The sequence below is a fragment of the Excalfactoria chinensis genome, chromosome 5 (assembly GCF_039878825.1).
Source record: "Excalfactoria chinensis isolate bCotChi1 chromosome 5, bCotChi1.hap2, whole genome shotgun sequence".
NCBI classification, from domain to species: Eukaryota; Metazoa; Chordata; class Aves; order Galliformes; family Phasianidae; genus Excalfactoria; species Excalfactoria chinensis.
In genome coordinates, this window is record NC_092829.1 from 55,417,862 (window position 1) to 55,441,892 (window position 24,031).

General features: G+C 38.1%; 1 protein-coding gene across 3 annotated transcripts in view; it reads right to left on the reverse strand.

Annotated features, from left to right (window-relative positions):
* ANO3 (anoctamin 3) overlaps window positions 1-24,031 on the reverse strand; it is a 110,222-nt gene that overhangs the window by 35,598 nt on the left and 50,593 nt on the right. For all 3 annotated transcript variants that reach the window (XM_072337218.1, XM_072337220.1, XM_072337221.1), the window contains exons 5-12: window positions 20,068-20,220; window positions 17,411-17,511; window positions 14,402-14,446; window positions 10,567-10,698; window positions 9,092-9,198; window positions 7,680-7,735; window positions 5,497-5,618; window positions 4,379-4,513 (exon numbers count right to left, since the gene is read on the reverse strand). In XM_072337218.1, the coding sequence (XP_072193319.1) occupies window positions 4,379-4,513; window positions 5,497-5,618; window positions 7,680-7,735; window positions 9,092-9,198; window positions 10,567-10,698; window positions 14,402-14,446; window positions 17,411-17,511; window positions 20,068-20,220 (851 nt within the window). The remainder of the gene's footprint in view (window positions 1-4,378; window positions 4,514-5,496; window positions 5,619-7,679; window positions 7,736-9,091; window positions 9,199-10,566; window positions 10,699-14,401; window positions 14,447-17,410; window positions 17,512-20,067; window positions 20,221-24,031) is intronic.

The window sequence follows — 24,031 nt, forward strand, 5'->3', positions numbered from 1 at the left end:
CAAAATAAATAAAAAGGCATTAAAAGCTTTATCTCAGGCCAGTAACGTTAAAACTGTGGGCCCTATAGTTGACATAATATCTTTGGGCAACATGCTATGCTTCTTGCATATATATATATATAAAATTATTAATTAGCATTGTGCTTTCTCTTCTTCCTCTTATAAAATCTGAATTTACACTTCTAATACTATATGGAGGATTATGTTTATTTCCAAATGAGTACATCTATTGAATCCCGTCCAACATAATGGTCAATAAAAGACCACAGCTGACAGCATGTAACATTTTGAGATCTTAGGTTGTGCTTCACATTATAACCACTAACTCACCAGAGCCCTACAGCATAGCACAGACTAAAGAAATTGTTGTAAGCAACCCTGAAAGCAAGAAAGAGCGTAGCTCTCATTTCAGAGCAGCAGAGCAGAACATAACTTTTTGGGTGCCACATAACAGGATTTTCTTGATTGCATTTCCATGCAAGTATGCAAACAAAGGAAATCATTTTTTCAACAACAGGATATAATGGCTTGACAGTGATACAAACTGGTCATCAAACATAAGGCCAATTGCAACTGTAATTCAGCATTCTAAATGCTCGGTGTCCTGCATTCAACTCAACCTTGAGTTACAGTCTTGGTTTGTTTTGCACAACGTGGATTTCATCAGATTATGCTGCCCATGCTGCGTTGATATCTGGCCAAACTATAACAGCGATAATTAAAGATCTACATAAAGGTGCCCAAAGCAACCTTTAAAGACATCAGATTTAGTTTATATGACAAGCAATAGTTTGATATCTTACTCGAGGATAAAGATGAGCAACCCATGCGCCACGAAACTTGCTTAAAAGAAAGAACCCAAATGAAAGGGCTTGTAAAGGTCTATTAAAGCCCTTCTCACAACAACCACACTCTTCCCAGTTCAGCTCAGGAAGGATAAATGGCTCAAAATATATTTAAAAGTATATGAATCCAGACATACATGCTCACTTCCTGCTTTTTTATTCCTTCATGTCTGAGTCTTTAAAATGTAATCCAAATATTCTGCAAACAACTGTGGAGTTCTTGTTGTTTTTGTTTGGGTGTTTTTTACTCTCAGAATTTCTCTCTTTGTTGCATTCATTTAACAGCCGAGTCCTGGAAGTATTGATTGTCACAACAGCCAAAGCACCCAGGGAGTCTGCATTGCCAACAGGCCTGATTGCAACCTCATACAAGAAAAAGAACATCTTCCATCCCAAATCTCTTTCAATAAAACTGCACCTCCGTGGAGAAAAATATGTTTCTAAACATGGGGCAAACACACACAATTGCTTATAACAGCATAGCATAGTTCCTGATATGGCACAGTGTGTTGCGGGGTTTTGTCTTCCCACTTTATTATTTCACCTTCTTTCTTCATGCTCAACCACTGTGTGATTCAATCTGATTCGAAAGCTTTCCTAAAATTAGATCAGAAGAAACAAGGGATACTCTGTAACAAGGGGCAAAAGGCATTGTGAGAGGGGTACTTGCCTGGTAAAAGAAGGATGAGTGCCGCCAGAAGGGAGCAAACGTGCTCAGTTTCAAACTTGCCTGTGGCAGCCAAGGATGAAATACACACTGTCTCTCCATTTTAGGACTGAAGGTCTTTGGCTGTGAGAGCCTCTGATTATTGCTGCACAAAACCTCAGGCTGGCATCCCAGTCAGCTTTTGATTCTGTGGCAATGCAGCACGTGTAACGTACTTCATCTTTCGGCAGAGAAAGACGGCCTTTTTCTGCCTGCAGCCACTAGAGGGAGGCTCACGATAGCTACCTTCAAGCCAGCTTCATAATCCTGAGAGGTGCATGGACAGTACTGAGAAAAGCAGGCTTCTTCAGAAATAATTCCACCAGTTGCAAGCTCAAGTTTTGCGGACAGCTGAAAGCCATTCTATTCCCCCATATAATTCATAATACTGTAAATCAACACCTCCTAACATCTAATGATTCATAATTACAGACATTAATAGGATGACTGCTCAGTTTCACATGAAAATATAATACCGGATCTGGGGTAATCTGGTCGTGAGGATGCTGTCATAATACCCGTCACTAAGCCTAAATTCCTAATTGTAACTGGGTTTTCTATGCCTAGACTTGGTCAGAGTAACATACCCGGCTCTGTCTCTTCCTGATGGCTGATGCACATTGTGTTTGCATAATTCCACATCTGCAGAGCTCAAAATCAAATGGCATATTTTACAACTGATGCGCTAATGTAGTAGTCTCAGAGTACAGTGACAATAAGAACATTTAGGTTGCATACTCTATCTGCCTTCTTACAGATGGATGGCTCCCATGTGCTCTATAGCTATCAACTGTCTGACTAACCCCCACTGCCCTATTCCAGGTTAAGCAAGCCAATAAGGCAAGGAAAAGCACCTGCCAGTAAAATTAGAAGGGACCTCTGAAGGTCATGACGTCCAGTCCCCCTGTTCAAGTAGGAACACATAAAGCAGATGATAGAGGTGACTAAGAAAAGATTCGCGTGCATTTTATCACATAAGCCACAGCCAACTTGAGTTAGATAAGCTCTGCTCTTAAATCTACGTCTCACAGCACGCCTTACTGATCTGTTTACAGCAGTGCAGGGAGATGATGCTACTGAGTCACAACAAGTCAAAGCGAATGCACAAATTCACACTCCACAAAACAGAGATGACTTGCCCAGAATGAACACATCCAGACTACAAATGTTTGGGGACTGCACAGGACACATGACACACGTTTCTATATTAACACTCCATCGGTATATTGAAGTTGATACTAGTTCATGTTAGCTACAACAATATAAAATACTCTTCCCCTTAAACCTATACAATAGATGACCTCAATTTCAGGCTTTTGCTATTAGAAAAGAGTCCAGAGGCCCTGGTGGGACTCAGCTCTCTGTGTAGCCCAACATTACACTGAAGTATCCCAGAGTGGAAACTGAGACAACCAACCTCCATGAACCTGCCTGTTTCATGTGCAGCTGCTAAATAACTGTCTCTCCTCTAGATGCGCTCAATTGGAGACACGTGTTCAAGGCAGAAGCAGCACACAGCGCTTGCACAAGCATATAACAGCTCTAAGTTTGGACGTATATCATCAATTTATTTAAATTCTGAGACATTCTGTTGTGGCTTTTTGTTGCTGTTGTTGTTTTTTTGTTTTTCTTCTTGGGGAATGTCAGTGTTACAGCTTCTCTTCTAGTGCCTGGAATATCAAGCTACACCCTGAGAACAACAGATAATGGCAAGATCCCACTTGCTTTAACTGTGCCATGGAAAAGGTGAAGAATTTTGCCTCTATTTGCTTTTCACTACATCTGGTGCATTTCACATACATTGATTATTCAAAACAACCCTAATACAAATGAAGACAGCATAGCTTCCTGGCCGGTATGCTTACTGCGTTTTATTTAATGCATTCTGAAGTTGTAAAGTCTCTCTGGAGTTTGGTGTAAAATAGAATGCCTTAATTACAGCACTGTGGAGCATAACAACTCACTGTGAAAGAGAAAACAAAGACAATTCCACACAGAGCTGTCAAATACTCCTGCTCCAAATCCAGGAAACATTGCCCATGAAATCTGATTTTACTATGCATACTGCCTGAGCATCCAAACTGGTTGGAGCAGAAGCTATGATCGCTATAACAGCAACAGTATGATCACTAATAACTTCATTACAGATGATAATCTGTAATAATGGCACTTTCTCTTGAAACAGGTTCCTGAAAATACAGTCTGCACTCAAATCTAACACTCTCATCACTGTTTCTAAACTGACAAACCACTCTCAGAGCAAAATCGCAACAGCGGGGAGCTTGGAAATGAGGTGCCTTTCACACAGTTGCAATGCCCTCAAATGGCTGCAGTTTACATCAACTAATTTGACACTACTAACATTTGGAGGGGGAAAAAAAAAGTACATTAATTGAAATGTACAACTGTACTAAACTAAGGCCAAAGGCAAAATGGAAGTAAAACTAAAGAACATGTCGCTATTTTTCACCCATTAGCTTGGAATGATAACCATTATAGATAGACTATAGACTGGATATATAGACAATAGACTGGAATGATAACCACTGCAGTGCACGTGACATTAGAATCTGCATTTCTTTCATTTCCTGCAGGCGGGATGAAAATCATTGCAGATGCAGTGGTAAGAGTGCTTGCTGTAAATGCTCTGCATCCACCTTGATGCAAAACAGATATACAAAGTGGATACACTTGCTTGAAGAACCCAGTGTTCAATTTGATTATTATTACAGTATCTGAAAAGCATTTAAAAGTAAAATGACCTAATTTGTGCCAGGCTGTTCTTTGCTTTCAACAGGCTGTTTTATGTTTTCAAATGGGATTTTACCTTACTTGGCTGGAATCCATCGTAAACAGTCCATAAAGGAAAACAAAGAGTCCAACCAGGGCAGCAGGAATCAGCATTCCAGTATACCATCCCAGCCAGGCAAAATACAGTCCAATTTTTTCACCAAAATATCGCCTGCATGAAAAGGACATTTTCTCAAGTTAAAACTTGCAGTAACCTCTGCCTTCACAATCAGTGCAGCAGCGCTGACAAGGAATCACTGTTACAAGCTTATAGTAAATATTGTTGTCAGTTCACCAACATGTTTTAATTTAGGCTACCACAAAACTGGAGTCATGCTAACCATAGACTTATTAGGACATGTATTTTATAAGGGTACAATTGAAGTATTCTGCAGTTTTCAGTTCCTCCCAATGACTTAAAGACACCCATTTCAACACTGTAAAATGAAGGAGACTTTATTCACACACAAAATACAGGCTTATATACACACAGCTTCTAGAAAGCTGTAGGCTTGCATTACTAAAGTATTCTATTCTAATTTATGATGAGCAGTCACATTATATGACGTATTTCAAACTATTAACAGATAAAATCAGAGACTGAAAAAACAAGCTGAAGATTCAGCTTTAAATCTTCAAAGCTTGGATATCAGTTGCTGTGAGAGCAGAGAACAGGAAAAGAGAAGTAAGCACATGCTTAGTTCCACAGCCTTCGATGCAACAACTATGTGTGCAATGACTATTTATGACTGTCAGATCAGGAGTGAAAACTGTCAGAAAGGAAAAAATGATTCAATTGGAATCCAGTGTCTTGTTGAGGAAAGTATGAAATCCAGACAACATTGTTACTTCAATTAAATATAGTTCTCTGCTTTGCAGTCGTGCATCTGTGACATTAAAATACTAATCGCTTGTTGTAGTTAATTTTCACCTTGCATCTGGATCTATGTACTTTTATTCAGCCTTATCTGAAATGAATGGCCTGGCACTTTTGTAACCACCCAAATGAAGCAATTTAGAGAATCCAACTCTTAACTGATAGTAATAAATATTTCAGAAAGAGTAAGAAGAATTAACAGTTTAGCAGAATAGATCGTGCATTGTTTCCAGGCTCTCTGTATCACAGAAACAAGCTACTTTTAAAAGTACTAATACCTGATTAAATCCAGAGGTTGGTACTTGTACCACATTCCCCACCGTGCCCAACGCTCATATAAGAGGTGTCTGTGATTCTGAGCTCCGTGTGTTTTGATGGGATGTCTGCTTTTGTGGCTTCCCTGAAAAAAAAAAAACAACCAAACACCCACAAAGAAATGAAAACGTATTACTGGACGCTGTGAGAAATGAATACACCCCTTCTATATCTGAATCCAATTTTAAATGAAGATTTTACTGCTTTTAATGAATAGATGCCAATTTGTCATGGACAATGTCACCTGCTAGTATGTAAACTCACAGCAAGAGAGACAGTTACATATACTTCTCAAACAACCAGCTTCTTGAAGGAGTAATGACAAAATCATACTAGAATAAGGCTATCAAGAACTATTCAGCTCTATATTGCTCCAAGAACAGTGTTTCAATTTCATTAGCTCATTCAGATGCCTTCACTCATTCCAACTATTCAGAAACTCTCATGAAATACTTTATGGCACCTGTTTTTTCCTTTCCTAAAAAAAAAAAAAAAAAAAAAAAAAAAAAAGAAACACAGAAAATTCTGGTAGGTCAGCTAGATCCTCCTGTCCTAAATAATATCATTGGAAATATCTAACTCCTATTAAAAAGTATAGGACACTGTAGGAAATGCATACTACAGCAAGGCTGAGAAGATAGAAACAGAAGTGGCATTATTTTGAAGTCTACACAGGAATCTCTGAGGCATCAACACATAGATTTACTAGACCCATCCTAAAGCAAATTGCTTGTATTTGTCATTTTATGTCCATTCTAAGGCACAATATCTTTATTGGATTCCTCCCCACCCCAAGAATGTCCTTTCATTGAGCAACACTCACTTATGGTAAATAAACGTTTCATCAAACTCACAGTTAAATCACACCATGGGAAGAAAACAGAGACACTCTTGAACCTGATAGGCTCAAGTATTTTTAGTCATTTTGATTTTTTATAAGTTATTTGATATCTTGAGAATTACTCACAATTGAGATAGCTACAACTATTTGCTGGAATCTGCTATCTGGTTTAAGAATGACTTATTAACAATGCTTTGCATTAAAGTCAGCAAAGCATAGAGAAAATGCCAGCACAGAACAGTCCTTGCAACATCTAGAAATCCCTAAGGACAGAGCACCGGCTGATTTTCAGTCATCTGAAAGAATGAGTGCAATGCATAAAGCATTACCCGGTGCTGTACATGTCAAGCTTTTTTTTCCTGCTTCTTTTTGCACTGTTTATCCATAGCAAGTCTCACAGTGATCCCACTGGGACCGAATTTTCACTCTTGTTTATTGCTGCGATTAAAAAAAGAAAGAAAGAAAGAAAAAAGCAGGGTGTTCAACCTCTATCCTTAGCGCCAGTTAAGCTGCTATCAAGGTAAGAGTGGCTTAAAAATATGACTTCATTAAACTGACTCTGAAACTCAAATCGTTGCTTGCGTATATATTTCTTTGTTATGTCACAAAATGGCTATGAGAGCTTGGATCTGGTAGCAACAGAAAGCTACACAGCTTTATCTGGCAGTATGACTAACCTTTGCCTACAGTAATGCCCTACTGAAGTGTTAACAATGATACTCAATTATTTCTCTAAAATACTCCTTCTCTGTATTGCCTGTATTTAAACATTAATACAATATCAAAAAACCACCCTCAGCAATGTCTAAAGCACAGACTTCGGTCCTTTGAAACACAAGATAAAGTCACAGCATTCAGCCCAATTAACTACAGCGCTCGCAGCTGCAATTACCATGAACCGATGGGCATTTACGATGACCTACGATGTGTGGTTTGCTTCTTCCCTTTCAAAACACAAAGACAAGTTTTCCATTTATCTCACACCTCTGCAAACTTCAGTAGGCTTTAATCTACTGAAGAAGATACTGTCAAGCACAAATTATCCAGGAAAAAAAGGGTCTAAAAAGGAAATAAATAACCAGTTCCCCTACATTTGATCTACTGCACAGCCCATTAGGAAAAGAAGGGTTTGTGAATGGTGGCAGCTAAGGAAAAACCCTCAATGTTAATTTAAGAGCTACTAACAACATTACACGGTGAAACAGAAAAACTTGCAAGACAAAATTATAAACCATGAAGCCTCTCAAAATATTAGTGCAAGTTTTAATCAGAATGTAAATACAAATACAAAATTAATGAGGTTACCTCATGTGGAGGAAATGCTGCTTCGTATGTTCCGTTGTTTAGTAACCTATTAATACCTAAAAAGAAAGAAACGCGACAGTTCCAATGTCATTTTTTAACACAGATTTGGCTTTAAACACTGAGAATTTTCATGTTACAAAAGGAGAATGCAGCTTCCTATTAGGTACTCAGAATGCTGGTATAAACAGGAAAATGACCAGCTGGGGTGTCTTAGGATTCCCCAGGCTCTCTGGCTCTGTCAAACTGCAGCATTCTGAAGGTCAGCATCTGCAACTTTTCTTTCATGGTTGGGTGCCTGTGCCAGATCAAGTGTGAGAAGATGGTCACACTCGTGTATTAATCAGAGCACAGGATACAGATCTTACGGGTGATCGGATGATCTGGTATGCACACAGTGAGAGGCATAGAGAGAACATCCTGTTACTTTTAAATATGAACCAGCTGAAGGAGTTTGTGTCAGATCAGAGTTCTGCTAGAGCATACTGAATCCACTCCCAGAGTCGTCCTAAAACCACATTTATTCTACTATCAAAGTGCAGTATGAAAAATAAGGCATAAATAACCTGAATAACGGTATAATCCTAGTAACCTAATAACCTAATAATCCTAATAACCTTAACAATAAAAAGATTCAGTACCTGTGAGGGCATACCTGTATAGTCAGGTTGACCTAAGAAGTAAATTCTCATGACAGATTTCTGATCTATCCATTCAAACAAAGAAATTATGCTAATTACAAGATGAAACCTGTCACCATCATTGTCAATAGCATTTGACTCCATCCCTCAGTATCTATGATTTTCTTACCACTGCTTTTCTCCCAGAAACCCAAGCAACAACGTTTTGTAATTGCTATCATCTTTAGACGTACACATCTATGTTAAATTCTTAATTAAATTCCTACAGACAAAAGAGAAGATCATACAGATATACTCTCTTATTTGCAAATGAAAATGAGGACTTTCTGAAATATACTACTGTAATAAGAGGGTTGGCCAAAACTGGATTTAGCCTTTAGGACAGTTGTCTCTGAACTGCATGAAGACAACAGATAATTCAAGTGTAGTTCTGATCAGTTCTGCTGCACTGGGAGTGCTGGGTAGTAGCAGTCCTAGAAGACTCTTGTCAGCTTTCTAAGGTCTAAGTTATCTCTCTTGCGGCTCTTGATCGCATGAAGCTATCATAATCTCTCCAATTTATTTAAGAAATGAGTATTTAGGTGAAAACAATTCCCTATATTCACATAGTTATTCCACAGAACAATTGTATGCAATGTACAACTGTTTTACTGCCTGAACAAAGATTTCAAGGGATAGCAAAATTAAGTTTTAATCCACTAAACAGTTTTTCAAGCAAGCACAGATATAAAATTTTCATAGCTTCAGGCTAAGAAAAAAATACGGCATTCTCACCCATTTTGGACTTTCCATCTTCATACTTGGTTCTCTGCAGCATGTGATGGACAATTCTACTTCTTGTGGAGTTGCTGAAGAAGCTGTCTTTGTTGTTTATGGTAAAGCTATTGAAATAATGGATGTCTTTTAATACCCCAAACAATGCATAGGCACTGAAACGTAGCTGCTCAATGTGTTCTATCTTACAGTGATTTATTGTAGCTTCACACTTGGTGACTGCACAAGATGCAACACTGTACATTCCTAAAGCACCCCCTCAGACCCCCCAAAACTGTCATTAGCACAGGTTGTTGGAAAAACAGAACAAATAAAATATATATATTTTCCCCAAACTGTACTACTGCCCAGGTACTTTTCATTCTGGATATGCATTTGAAGAGAATACAACAAAAAACACTCTTCAGAAGTAGCGATCGTTCTGAAATTCATGACATAACCGAGAGAGCTGAGTATAAAACTACCATCACTGCCATTCAGGGAGAAATTATTATTGTCTACAGGCACCGGACGCTTGAGGAGCAGTTCCACAACTTCCTTCCCTCAGAGAATCCTAAGATAGAGCCAAATAACGCAAATAGCCTTTCCCAGATGGCTCGGGATTCTGAATGCCAGAAATCTGACATGCAAGAGCTTTTCCCTTCTCAGCTGTGCCAAAGGTGACACTATTGCAGTTCATCACGTCCTCTGAGCCGCTGGAAAACTGCACCGCGAACAAGCGGCTGACCTGATGCAACATAATTCATTACTAAACAAACCTCAGATAATAATGCAATTATTCCACCTTCTTAGGGTGATGTCAGTCTGCCTGCACATAGCTTTGTTAATGAGAAGAAAAAACCTATTCATCTTAACTTATGTTTTTCCTTCATATGAACTTCCCTTTCCTAAATAAGCATCACAAAACAGCTTTAAAATAAACAGCTAGAATTTCAAGACTAGTATTGTTTTGTTGCTTTAGAAAACTATAACACAGTTAAACTAATTCAAAGGAGCATGTTGATGGTGATCACATACAGGTTTGCTTTGGAATATATGCGTTTATTCTCTCACAGACAACAGCATTTCAAAAAATGCACAGCTGACAATGTATTTAGCCCATTTCCAGGTGTTCCCAGTTTCAACAGCTGTCTCAGGCTTTGCCTAAGTAAATCATATAATCAAGGTAAGCAAATTTGAACAAGTATTTGCATTCTGTAATGTAATGGAAAAATAAACAAGCCAACTTCTAAACCAAAAAGGTGGCAGACATTTTTCAGTCAACCTTTTGCCTGTAGTAGTAGCTGTAAATATCAGTTAACAAGTAACAGAGAGCAGATTTTGTGATTTAAGAGTAAATTCCATAGAAAATACCAAATGTGGTACTGCGTATTTGCCAGTGACCATCTGTTAATGGCTGTCTCCATGGGACTTGCAGAGAGAATGTAGAAAACCCTTCTGGTCAGTGGAATTGTGTTTCCAGTTCCAACACTTACTGGTGGATGCGTGCACGGCTAAAGGGTGCTGTGTAGCAATCTGTTTCCTCGAGATCTGGTAGGGCCTCCTTATCAAGCTTCATTGGATTTCTGGGCAACCAGCTTTTCAGCTCTCTCATATTCCTCTGCAAACTGAGACAATAACAAATGTCAACTTGCATGTTCTTACCCACTTGCTATTTCTATATCCATCATTGAACATTCACCGACGTCATAACATGAAAATGAAATGAATGCAATGAAAAGTGGTAATTCCCTGACTTTACCTTCGGAAACAGTATAGTGATATAACAAATGAAGCAAAAGCCATACTACCTGTAATTCTCTAAAAGTTGCCATTGTAACACAAACAGAACATATTTTTATTATTGTTTTTGATTAGATCATATACTGGTAAATGAAAGGCTTTTTTCCACTGGCATTTTGACTAAACAGTATCTCAGGACAGTGTCTATCAATGGAATAATACACTGCAGCGTAGTTTATTTTCAAGCAAATGCTGAAATTCATCTTCTTATTCCTCTAATTTTACGCATCTTGTTGGCCTGCATTTTTCTTATACTGAACAGCAATAAAAAGTGGGTATTTAAGGAGTAGGTTGCATTACAGAATGATACCAGAATCACATGAGAGATACTGGAAAAAAGAAAGAAATAAGGGATTTTTGGTTAATATTTCCCCCATCCTATTTTTCAGTGGGATGTGGGCCTTAGACAATGTCAACGTGTGCATGGCATATAAAGAAAGCCACAGCAACTGCAATGATGTAAGTACATGATTTTTGTTGGAGATAAATACGGAATCGCCTGTGTTAAGCAGAAACACCCTTCTCCATTTCCTAATTAAAATGAACACAGGCAGCAAAGACACTGCTGTGCAAATGTCACCCTTCCAATCCACAAAAGCAGTTCAAGGTCTATCCATATCTATCACCACATCAGAGAGAAAACTAAGCCAAATGTGGGATCATCACTTTACATTTACAATTAAAATTCTCAATAGCTTCTTGCTATGTATTTACCAAGTGTTGTTGCACACCAGGTATTTAATTGGTACTGCACTTGAGGGATGCTCTTGATACCAAGCGTTATGAGAAACAGAACTCACATGAACTGTGGTCATAAAGCTGAAATAGGAAACAATTCCCACACAGGCACGTCCCTCCAGTATCTTGTTTGCTCAGACAATATCTTATCATGCAAGATGGTTATCTTAATAGTTCCAGTGGAAGCTTCTCCAGCACAAAGTTATATACAGTATACATAAGAAACTTCCACATGAATAACATGACCTGTTATTCTTTTTGGAAAACTAAATCCAAAAATCCCTGAAGATTATGACTACTCAGAAGATGCCAGTGCAAAGAAGCACTATATAAGTGAATTTGGTGCACTGAGAACTAATCTAACACAATGAGGCCATCCACTGTGACTGGAGTTTCAGGGAGTTAAGGCAGCTTGATGTACACCACCTCCATATTGCCGTGCTATATGTACAGCAGTGATCTACTGTCACTTTTTCACTCTTTAACCACACTGACTTCAAGGAGCAATTATTTCTCCTTATGAAACAGCTAGTGGGATTTTCTGAATCCACAGTTACAATGGAATGAGACACCAAAACTGAGCAACTGCTCACTTAGGATATTTTGACATCAGTCAGTACCCAGCAATTTCTTCTGTGTTTGCCTCCCACATTCTGACAAATTACAAGAGGTTCTACAAATCTTGCTGAGAAGTAACGTACTGCAGCTCAGCTGCTGAACAAATTCATTTTTGGTTCTGTAGCTTTACAAGTATAAAATTATTGTAACTTTTCACTGGGAAGACTGAAGCCACATCTTGAAGCAACTAACTCATAGTTTTCATTTCCCTTCTGTTACCCCTTGGCAAGGGCTAAGGGCAGACACAAGATCAATTTAACACCATATAAGACCGTAAATTAATGCAAATAAATAAAGAGGGAGAGATAAAACATAGGTATCATGTAGGAGAAACACAGTCTATATCAGTACGCGTTACACTCACCTTCACTGTTTTAAGCATGCTTCTAATCATCTTTCACAGACTTAAAGACGTGTAGACATACATGTCTACCGTATTACACTGATAGATTCAGGTGAACTTCTATATCACAGTAAGGTCTAATGTAACAGCATATTCTTGACCACAGAAACTCAGTGGCTTTAAAATTTTACCTTTGACCTACAAAGATTTAAATCTACATTCCCCATCCTATGTTAAACTTCACTTAGCTTAGAAATACTTGACAAATTACACAGAAGTTAAACCTGAAAAGATTTAAGATGCAAAGAGACAACGGCAGCACAGCAACAGTGAGAATGATGAGATGTGTGCCAGCAATTTTCAAGTTAGCTTTTTTCCCCCCTTTCTGCACCCGACAGAATGCCAGAGAAAAATATATAGATAAAAAATAAATCCCCCCAAATTCCAGTTAAATCACAGGTAAAAAACACTTGTCTCCAATGTAAATCCAACCTGGCATTAAATTTTTTTACTACTTGGTTCACGGGTTCTGCATGACTTCAACAGCATGTTTAAGACATCTGTCCTTCTAAATAAGGAAGACACGTTTGTTTAATACCCAGGACTCACCAGATGGATTCAAAACAAAATAATTTTGCAGTAAGCTCTGTTAATTTTGCCTTTGCATTACAAAGCACATCACTTACATCTTTCATAACACACACTAAAATGGAGCAAGCACGTGGATGATTGGGAAGAGGAAAAATGCAGTTGTAAATTTATGTTGCAGGTTGTTTCATTGTAATATATTTTACTTGTTTATGTATGTTTTCTTTGATGTTCAGCGGTGCATTGCCTACTTTTGCTAACTCATTACTTTGCAAACTGTTACCACGAGACTCTGTAAATTGCTCACGGAAAATAATGAGAACTCTTCATCATCTAAAGTAACAGTAGGAGAATCTAAATCAAATGGAACTTAAAGATTCATCTCAAGAAAACCCAGAACGTAAAACTCTTTCAGATTTCCCCTGTAAACATTTTCAAATCTTTTCCACAGGCAATTAGGATGTACAAGACTTCATGACACTGACTAAAGCAGGAAGGAGCAGTCACAGTTCCCCAGCTCCCCCAGGCTCTTCCTGCTGCACTCCTTCCTCTCCTAGCTGCCAGGAGCAGCTGGAGTTGAGGCTGGCATCCAATGCTATGGTTGGATGGCTTTCAGTAAAGAGACCCATTTACAGTAATGGCAGAGTCAAAGGTTGAGAGGTTGGACTGTTAGACCAGATGATCTGAGAGATCTTTTCCAATCCTGGTGATTCTATGGGATCTCAGAGAGTGAAAGGTCTTCTACTGCAGCAAAAACATTACCGTCAGCTATCAAATAGAATGTCAAACCAGCCTTCAAAGCACGTCATTGATTTAGTCCTGCTTAACAGAATGCATGTGAGAGATGATACATTTGCACCCCTAAAGAAATAGCTGACTACAGAATTTAGACTGAAGACATGCGCTCAAAAATAGCTTACATGCTAAAGAAACATCTCCCAGCAGGAGCAGACGTAACCATAGAGCTCGATCCTGTATGAAATCTCTGCTGCCAGGAAAAGGATCACTTCTTTTTCCCGGCATAAGCACATCTGCATTTCTAAAATGAGAACTGGCAGGACTTTAAAGTACTGCATCTTGTTACAGATGAATATTTTAACACTCGGAGCTAACATATTTTGAGTTTTCAGGGAAATAATCTCATGTTCCAAGTTTCCTGGATAAATTTACAACTGCAAAATGGATTTTATTTAGCAGGGTGTCTATTTGACAAAATTAGAAGCTACACATCACCCACCAACCTGCCCATGGTTTTGCTCCTCCAGTCAGTGTAATAACATTTTTTCCTGAAAGAACAGCAAAAATCAGCTGAAAATAATCAAGCAAGAGACAGTCGAAAAGGACACATACATTAGGAAAAGGATACCAGACAATATAAAAACATGCATTTTCATAGACAGACAGATAGAAAACAGTTTAAAAACTAAATTGAAATAAGAGTATTTTCAAGACTGAATTTTGCTCCTCAGAGAAATTTACATTTCAGCTACATACTGTAGCTAATAATACATGGTCAGGGATTCATTCATAAGACAACCATTAGATAGGGTTCAAATGCTGTTGTATTTGTATTCATTTCCTGTCATCTTACATACATCGTCCTTAAAACTTGCCTAAATCCTTCCATCTTCTGCACGGTTCATTTATTTAGGAGGAATTAAAACAAGTTTATGTAGACATATTAACATGAAGGCTTAACATTATCTTCAGATGATAGCTTATTCTCCTACATCCCTCATTCTAACACACATAAAAATGGCATTCCCACTCTGGATATGAATGTAAATCTCCATCAGATGATAAACTCATCCAGAACCAACAGAGGTAATAAGATTTGCAACCACCCATCTGGACATTATTTATGATTCATTAAGATACACCAAAATAACACATTTATCCGTCTACCAATCTGTAGGCTGTTGGCAGCCTGACACTTGCTACAGCTAGGTAGAGATGTAAGTGAAACCAAAAAGAATTACTACAGCATCTGTAGACATCACATTTATTGATTTATTTTTCAAAGCTTCCAACTGTCCACTTAAACTCTCTTAGCTGTTTTGCACAAATGGAGCCCGGTTAGAACCAGAAACAACTTATTTCTTCACTGCACACAAGGATAATTTATGTTTCACAAGAGATACTTGTGGACGCTGATTAAATGAGCCTTTTGTGTGGGTTTCAGAGCCATCTAACTTTCGTTTCTCCTGACACATAGTTCACAGAAATAAGTCACAATTTAAACATTGTCCTAATATAAATTATATCTGAAAGAATTTACATTTATTATATTTGAAGGCAACAGTGATTCCTGCAGTGTTTTGAAATGCTAGAAAAAACATTTCCATCTCATACATGATATGCATAATATAAGCGGTACCTGCCACCATATGTAGGCATCATGCCATGCTAAAATTGAGTTCTAGGATGCTGGTTAGTCCCTTGATTGGGCAAAAAATTGTTACTTTTCAGTAAAATAAATTTTACTTAACATATTTAATAATTCTGTGTTTACAATCCTGCAGTGAGCAGAACAAACCTGAGAAGTCTGAGCCTAATTCAGGAGATTCGTTCTTCATATATTATTCATTTAGGATACTGATACTCTGCATTCTAAGGACCGTAACCAAAAGCCAAATTTTTGTAATGCTTTGCAAGATGATACATTCCCTGCATTGAAACACTGCTGGGAAGGTTAAGTTCTCTTCTTCACTTACATATCCAACACAGACAGAAACTGCTGATTACTCTGATACAGTCAAAGAGAAATAAACTGTTCTCAGGACTATGTCATTGCGACTGTGGTATGATCTGAGCTTCCCCTGCCCACTGGATGAGGAAAATAGCTCAGGAAACAATAGGCGCCACTGAGTTTAGAAAAGCTGGACTTAAATAAGCAAGCTCAAGACTCAAAACAAAATAACGACAGCGCTTTTGACAGAACATGAAGCTAAATTCTACAGTGTATGACAGGGTGTTGTTATGGAAGTGCACATGGCTACTTTTGCATCAACAGAAGTTAATAAAAACAAAGATGAACACAATTTCTGTCTCAGAATGTCAGTAAGCCACAGACTTCTGGAAATACAGAACGTAATGTGGAATGCTGCTGTGCTCCTGTACTGAACTTCCCACACTGACTGCTGGCAAAGCAAGAATGATCTCTGTTCTAACCTGAGTCTCCTTTGTGTTCACTGTAAAACTATGGTGTTCAATTTCATTTTAAAAAGTGTGATTAAAGGACCAGCCTATTTGAAATATTCACACAAGTTCTAGCTTGAGATCTCACTTTAACTCTACTATAAATCCTCTAGAAGAGAAAAAGGAACGGTGATCAAGTGCATACTACTCACAGAGGTGAAGGCAGGCAGTAGGCTTCTTTCTGACCATTAGTGTTTCCCCCTACAGTGAACTAACAAGGTGAAGCACTGAATACAGACACGACTACGAGCAGCTTACAAATAAAGCAGCCTTCTGAAAGCTGACTGTTTTTGTTCCGAAGATCACTACTGATCTGTGAAGTTGATAAAATGATGAAGAATTCAAATCACTGCTAAAACCCAACTTTTGTGATGTCGAGTATTGAAAGCAAGAAAGAAGTACTTCTGGAATGGGAATTTAGATTGTTTATGCATTTGTGTACACACACGCAAACATTCATTGCTATATTTAAAATGCGGACAAGAATCATTCAAATTAAGCGAGTTCATATGGCACTATAATAATATTCTTAAACACTCAGCAGATGACTGTCACAGAAAGTATTTTTTAATGGAAAAGACTTTGAACACGTAATGAGACAACGTAGAAACTCAGAACATAACTGGGTATTTGAAACCAGCTTTGAGCTAAAGATGCTTCTCAATGACTAAGTTTCTGGCTTAGGACCAAAGCAAGAGAGCCACATTATGATAACTAAAGTCAGCAGGGATATGAAAGATAGAGAAATTGGCAATTTAAGTGCAAAAGGAGTTCATGAAAGGGAATTTTCCGTGAGTCACACAGGTTTACAGCACACAACAAAGCTCTCTCCATAAGAACAACATTCAGTTGAAAATAAACATTTAAACCTTTTAAAATTTCAGTGTTATTACCGGAGATATTGACTTGTCCAATAGTATTTACTGCAAAAACGGTACAAGGAATTTGTTTAGCACAGATGAGGAACTGAGCATTGAAGTAATTAATACATATGTTTTTAAATATACTTCAAGCAAAAAATTACATGTTTATTGAAATAGTTTCCACCATACCTGAAAGGCATCCTGATGTTCATTCTTTCTGCATATTTGCACAGCGTCTCCCACGGACAGTGAATTTTAACAAACATGATATCACTGTTTGTTACAGCTGGCTGCAAAAAGTGATGACAAATAAACACATATTGATAATTCAAGCCCATGAGGCCCTCACACTTCTAAATACTTCAAGGTCTAATTTCATCACGAAGCATCTATGCAAGCTTGAAAATGTTGCAAGAAAAAAGCAAGACAATAGAAAATGAATAGCTTCCATCCTACCCCAAATCCTGTCACAGGAGTGATCAAGAAACTGCCAAAAGGAACCTGTAGGACAGCTCTTTGCTTACAAACCTAGCAGAAGTTGAGAAAGGCATAATGCAACAAAATCATCTTAGATGAGCCCTTTGAAGAGCCCTCAATCAGTCTCATATCTAAGGAGAACAGTGCAATGGTGCTCAGCTCTTAGAGCCATAAGACAAACCTGTAGATCCCAGTTTGCCAAAACTGAAAACCCAGAAAAAATGAAGTGTGATGACAGTTGTCAACTTCAGATGTGATCCCTGTATGATTTTTTTTTTCCCCATAAAATTATGGGGAAAATTCTACAGAAACGTTTTATATCACGTATTTATATGAACACAAATGAGTTTCTACATTATGTTCCTGTATTTATCTTTTTTTAATCAGTATTTCAGTGTTAAACTTCCCTCCCAGATGTATTTGCTTGAGTTTTCCATAATCAAACACTTTGGTAGAGCTGAGTCTGATAAAAGCCTCCTCAGGACTTGAATTATACAAGGTTTGGTAAACAAAGATGGAGGAAAATTCAAACAGAGAGTTAATTGACTTTTAAGTGCTCAAAATTCTGCCCATCAGTGCAATAAGTTCCAAGTTCTGTAATATTGCTTCTAGGATTTCATTTATCTCCAAAGACAAGGAAAAAATAATACTGGAAAGCAATTTCAATAGTTTGATATTTAGAATCACTATCCTATACCAACACATTTTGTCTGAAATGTCAGTGCTTCTAAACTGACTCCAGCTGAAGATTGTTCCTATTTCAATAATTATCTGAAAACCAGTTTGTTTGGGCTTAAAAACAAGTTTAACAAAACTTCCGGGCCAGCCATTGACATATCTTCAATGCGCTATATTGCTACTGCAAGGACCTGCAAGGAACTAAAACCTTATTGCTTTCAAACGGAACATGTAAAACAGTTCTACCGAGTCAAGCTGAAGAAAATAATCAAGGTAAATACACATGAACTACAGGAACTTCCTTTAGGAAAGACTAAATACATGTCTGTTTTACAAGTAATTCACAAAAGAGTTAAGTTGCAAGGCTGTTTTTCTGAGTTTGTTTCCTTTCTTTTTACGTTAATGTTCTCAGTACTGCTATCCTAATCACAACAGCAACAGCTTCACATCCTTTTGAAACAGTTTTTCACATTTCATGGCAGAAATAACAATCAAAGTGCAAAACATAGCAGCGTAAAAGGAAATCTGGGAAAGGAATGGAAAAGATAAACAAGGAGAAAAATACATATATTTTTTTCTGACAATGCAGAGAACAATTAAATATATACATATGTATTTATATGAAAGGCTGATTGTGAGCACCGAAGTAAAAATATTAATCCCTAGAGTATCAGCAACTTTATTAGGAACCTAATTAGGAACCTAAAGGGATATTAATTTGGACTCTTGGGAAAAAAAGCTATTACAGATCAGAGCAACGTAGGCAAAATCCCTCTTTAAAGTGAAATAAGAAACCCTTAATACTATTCAAAGTTCTCAATGTTTAAGGGTTTCAGCATGTGAAGAAAAAGGGGGTTAACAGTGTGACCTGGCACAGCTTCTGATATTTTATTAAGTATGTTTAGAATAATAGCCTGGCTTTTTGTTTGTTTGTTTGCTTTTTTAATGGCATTCCAGTAAATCTGCAAGCCTGCCAAGCAGCACTAGATTGTAAACTATTCTAGCTCAGAGAACTCAATGCAAATTATGACATGTAAGCTAGGAATGCATTAACTTGACATCATTACCCCTTTAAAAATATAGGGAGATTAGATATCATGCATTACGTTACAAGACATAGGGGTTATATATTAATGTGACAACATGGGTTACTGAAATTTCTTCCGTTCTGAAGGTGTAAGGAGTTGGATGTTCCCCTGTGTACTGCACTACTTCTGCACCTATTTAGAAGTGATTTTGTGTTGGGGGATGCATGTGAGTGTATGTACACATATAAGTGCGCATGAGCACGACACATCAAACACACTGTCAAACTATTGTTATTATTAGGTTATTATCAGGGGGAAGTTCTTTACTATGAGAGCGGTGAGGTGCTGGAACAGCTGCCTAGAGAGGCTGTGGATGCTCCATCCCTGGAGGTGTTCAAGGCCAGGTTGGATGGAGCCCAGGGCAGCCTGGTCTGCTATTAAACGTGGAGGATGGTGGCCCTGCCTGCAGCAGGGGATATTGGAGCTTGATGGGATCTCTCCCAATCCAAGACATTCTATGATTCTATCATTAATATACTAGCACTGAACGGAGGAACCAGTCTGACCAGAAAGACTTGTAAAACATCAGGATTCTGTCATAAATTTAGTCCAGCAACACAGCATTGCAAAGGTTGCTTTATATCACATCAACCGAGAACTCACCTCTCGCTCTAACATCAGTCCTTCTGCTCTCAAATTCTTTTCAAATGTGCTTCTTTTTTCTACCTGCAGGCTTGACTTTTTGTAGACCAGGATGTAATCAATGCGTTTCTTGCCATCTTTGAAGAAGAGGCCTGACGATGCCATGGCATCAGTCTGGGGAAGATCAAATTAACATTTGTTAAATACAGCATTCATAAAGACGAAAGGATCCATCACAAGTTCCCTGTAACACAGCACTTCCTGAAGCAAAGAGATATCCACGGGATGAATATATAAAGAACAAGTCACAAGAACAGGCAGTTCTTCCGCATTGGTTGTTCAGGAGTTCAAATCAATTAGAACAAACTAACCTAACTGTACAACCACCACAATCTAGCCATTTCTGTTAGCAGTGCTTAAATCTCCCCTAGTTCCTTCCCACCACACCAGTAAATGCAGTGGATCCTCTGTTTCAATATGGAAAAGCCCACTTTACACAGTGCTGCTGCAAGCTATTTTTACGGTCTGTGTTTTGCATGATTCAGAATAGACAGTGACTATATCAGCTGGTGCCAGCCTATGAAGAGTCTGCAATTTGAAAAGGTAAACCGAGAAACAGCTGCTGTCTTCTGGAGGCTGCAGCACCATTTAAACACAGCAGCCTGTCCAGAACATGTATAGGAGTTTAAAGGAAAACGCATCACACACATACACCATCAGAATTCTATTGTTGATGCATTGATTTTTATCAGACAAACTGTTTCTCATGGAATTGTATCTTATTTGGACTGTTTGAGATGAAATTAATAAAACTCAGTCATATCCAACAGCTACTCTTTGATAACTCTCCACTTTGTTAAGTGGAACCATGTGCTGGTGTGTGATGCCAGCGGCAGAGATACTGGATAGCAGCTCATTGGTTTGCACAAGGTGTTCTACTTTTTAATACTCCCATATAGCTCACAGCTGGCTTTCTATGCATTCAGTGTTTCTGAGGTCCTCTCATACTGCAAAATACTATGTTTTCTAAGGTTATTCTTTCTTCTCTGCTTTCTTCTTCCCAGAACAACCAAGGAACAACTCTCAGACCACTCATCGCTACAGAATCGCATCAACGCACCTTTGGAAATATAAGTGCTGTATGCTTCCATTTAAATACAATTAGGCTTCTTTTTCTCCTCAGCAGCTTGTGATGGCCTCAGTTGTCTTTATTTTCTGGATGTAACTTTTCAAAGCAACCCATGAAAGCACCTATTATTTGCTTATGTACTTCAATATTGAATACGTAAATAGAAAATGGGTATGTGAGATCTAAGCAACCTACCTGCCTGGAGCTGTGACTTTCATGCTGTGCTTCAATATGTTTACAGGATCACTAAATCTTATCACTGACAATGACAACAAACAAACACAAACCCACAATAAAACAAGGCTTTTTACTTCTAGATATCTGACTAAAAAACAATACATTCAAATCTTATTTGCAACAGTGCGAACTTGCATTTGTTCTGTAAACCGAAAGGTGTTTTTAAAGGTATATTAGAAACCCAACTCACATTTTATATTACAACTACAATAGTGCATACATCCATTTGTAAAGAGAATTCTAAAAAATGATATATATGACACACTGCCCTTAAGAGACAAAATTCAACAGCAAAGCAGGGTTTATGGGCTTTCCTACTTTTGCATGGCTTCCTGTGTTCTCACAGTTTGGATGTTGCTCATCCTCTGGCATACTCCTTATGATCATCACTGGCAGGCCTAACTACCCACTGTCTTACATCTCATTTTAATGAGGAAGACCAAGTGGGCATCCTCTCTCTGTCACCTCTACCTTTCCTCTGGACTATACTTTCTAGACATTTTTCACCTTGCTTTTCTCTCCTGGAAAATACCTTACTGCAAGAGCAAAGCCAACTATTTTTTTCCTTCCTCAGATTAACAACGGTGCAAATATGCCCTCAGGTTCATCCGCACTGAACAGAAATCTCCAGGGGCAATGCTCAATAAATAACGATCTGCACTGTCAGTAGAAAGAAATTTCCCATCTGTTCATCTCCGAACACTTTTCAGAGGATCTGATTCTTATGAAATGTGCAATAGTGAAGCCACTGCTACGTTTGCTTTGCTGGTTTCACTTCAATGCAATTCTGGAAGAGGAATGCCCACCTATGTTACCAGAAGCATCTAGGCTAGTGAAATAATTGATCTGGTGTTTTTTACACACGATTATAATACATAATTTAATGATGATTTCAGCTGATCTGAAAGGGCTCCATAAAGTGTATGGAGAAAAGAGAACATTAATTTCAATCAAACGTAAGAGTTAATATTTCCTGTTGTATTTGGAAAATAGATACAAAATCAGCCTGATCGATGTTTATATCAGCAGTAGACACCTGATCTCCTTTATCTCCTTTCGTACACTCAAGAGTCTGGTATGGAAGCGTATTTACATTTCTGTTTGAGAAATTCTCTTTGGAGACTTGCTGCTGGAAAGATACTATATACAAACTGAGAAAGCCTATTCTAATAAGCCATGTAGGGTTAAGCAATCAGCAGAACCTTTTGGCAATAAGACAGACTAGATGAAAAACCAGCATTTCTTAGGAGATTCAGTTCATTCTAAGAAAAAACAGATAATAAGGCAGAATAAAAACTTACGCACTCCTTTCATAACACATCTTGCAACATCTGGAAAGCTTAATTCAGAAAACTCTGCATCGACACAACAATAAACTCTTGTAAAAATGCACGCTATTAGGTTTTCATCTTCCCAGTTGTGGAAAACGGGTTGTGCTCTACAGAAGGAATGACAGATACCCAAGGTATCTCTGGTGAAGTACTAAATGCGCCAAACTGAGGACACTGGTGATTGGTAGCAGATTGCTGGAAATTCCATTAGGGCACAACAGAAGCAAAAATCTTATGTGCTTTTATAATGACATCCTGAATCCACATAGCATGCATCCCACCTTTCTGTAACCATAATGGCATTTCCATCACCAACTCACTGATCAGTTATAAGGAGACAAATGTTAATTACAATCTTTGTGCTGAGTTCCTGGTTTTAAAGTTATGTAAGCAATAAATAAAAAGACTTCAAAGATCCACTGACAACCCCGACTTCATATACAATCAATCTGAGGAGAAAAAAGCCTCATCAAGAGTACCAACAACAGTTGAAACTTTCCCAGCTGCTTAGGTTGCCTGAGGTGACTGCCTAAATCCCTCCGTTTCAGAGAAGTAATGCTGCCAGGTCTGATCATTTAAATAGTGCCATACTGTCAGAATGTCCCTCTGCTGCCATGTGTCGCATGGCAACAACATATAATGGAACATTGGTGGGAAGGTTTAACCTCTACTGCTATACCACCACCATCTGCCTCTGATGTCATGGGACAACACAGTAAAATTGGAGGCACTATTTCAGAGCAGCCCTTATATATAATCGTAATATGAGAAAATATTTAACGTTAAACATTTTGAATCTGAATTAGAACCTTTTAATGTTCATCTTTGACATTATTCTTGCTATCAACACTTAGTAAATAGAGTCTGACATGGACAAAATTGCCAGACTTGTTAGTTTCATGCATAAGATTTTCATTAACATTATTAACATTCAAAGGCAAAGCAAAGAGCTGGAAAGCAGACCTATACTTATAACACTTTAAGATCTGCTTCATATTTTCCTGAAGTTTGAAGTAACGACCAAAACACAATGAGAGTGCTAACCTGGCAGCATGTACAAAGTGACTTGGACTCAGCCCAGAGCAGGTTATTCTGACCCAAGATATATATACAAGGAGAGACAACTTTTACTTCTGGGTGTAGCTCAGCCAGTGAACAGTCCATGTATCAATTTCTGAATTCGAGAACAGTCATTTGCTTTCTATAAAGAATTTAAGGTAGTTTCACATTTATAAGAACGTCTAAGAACATCATTTCCCTGCTATAGTCAACAAAGGTAGGATTCAGT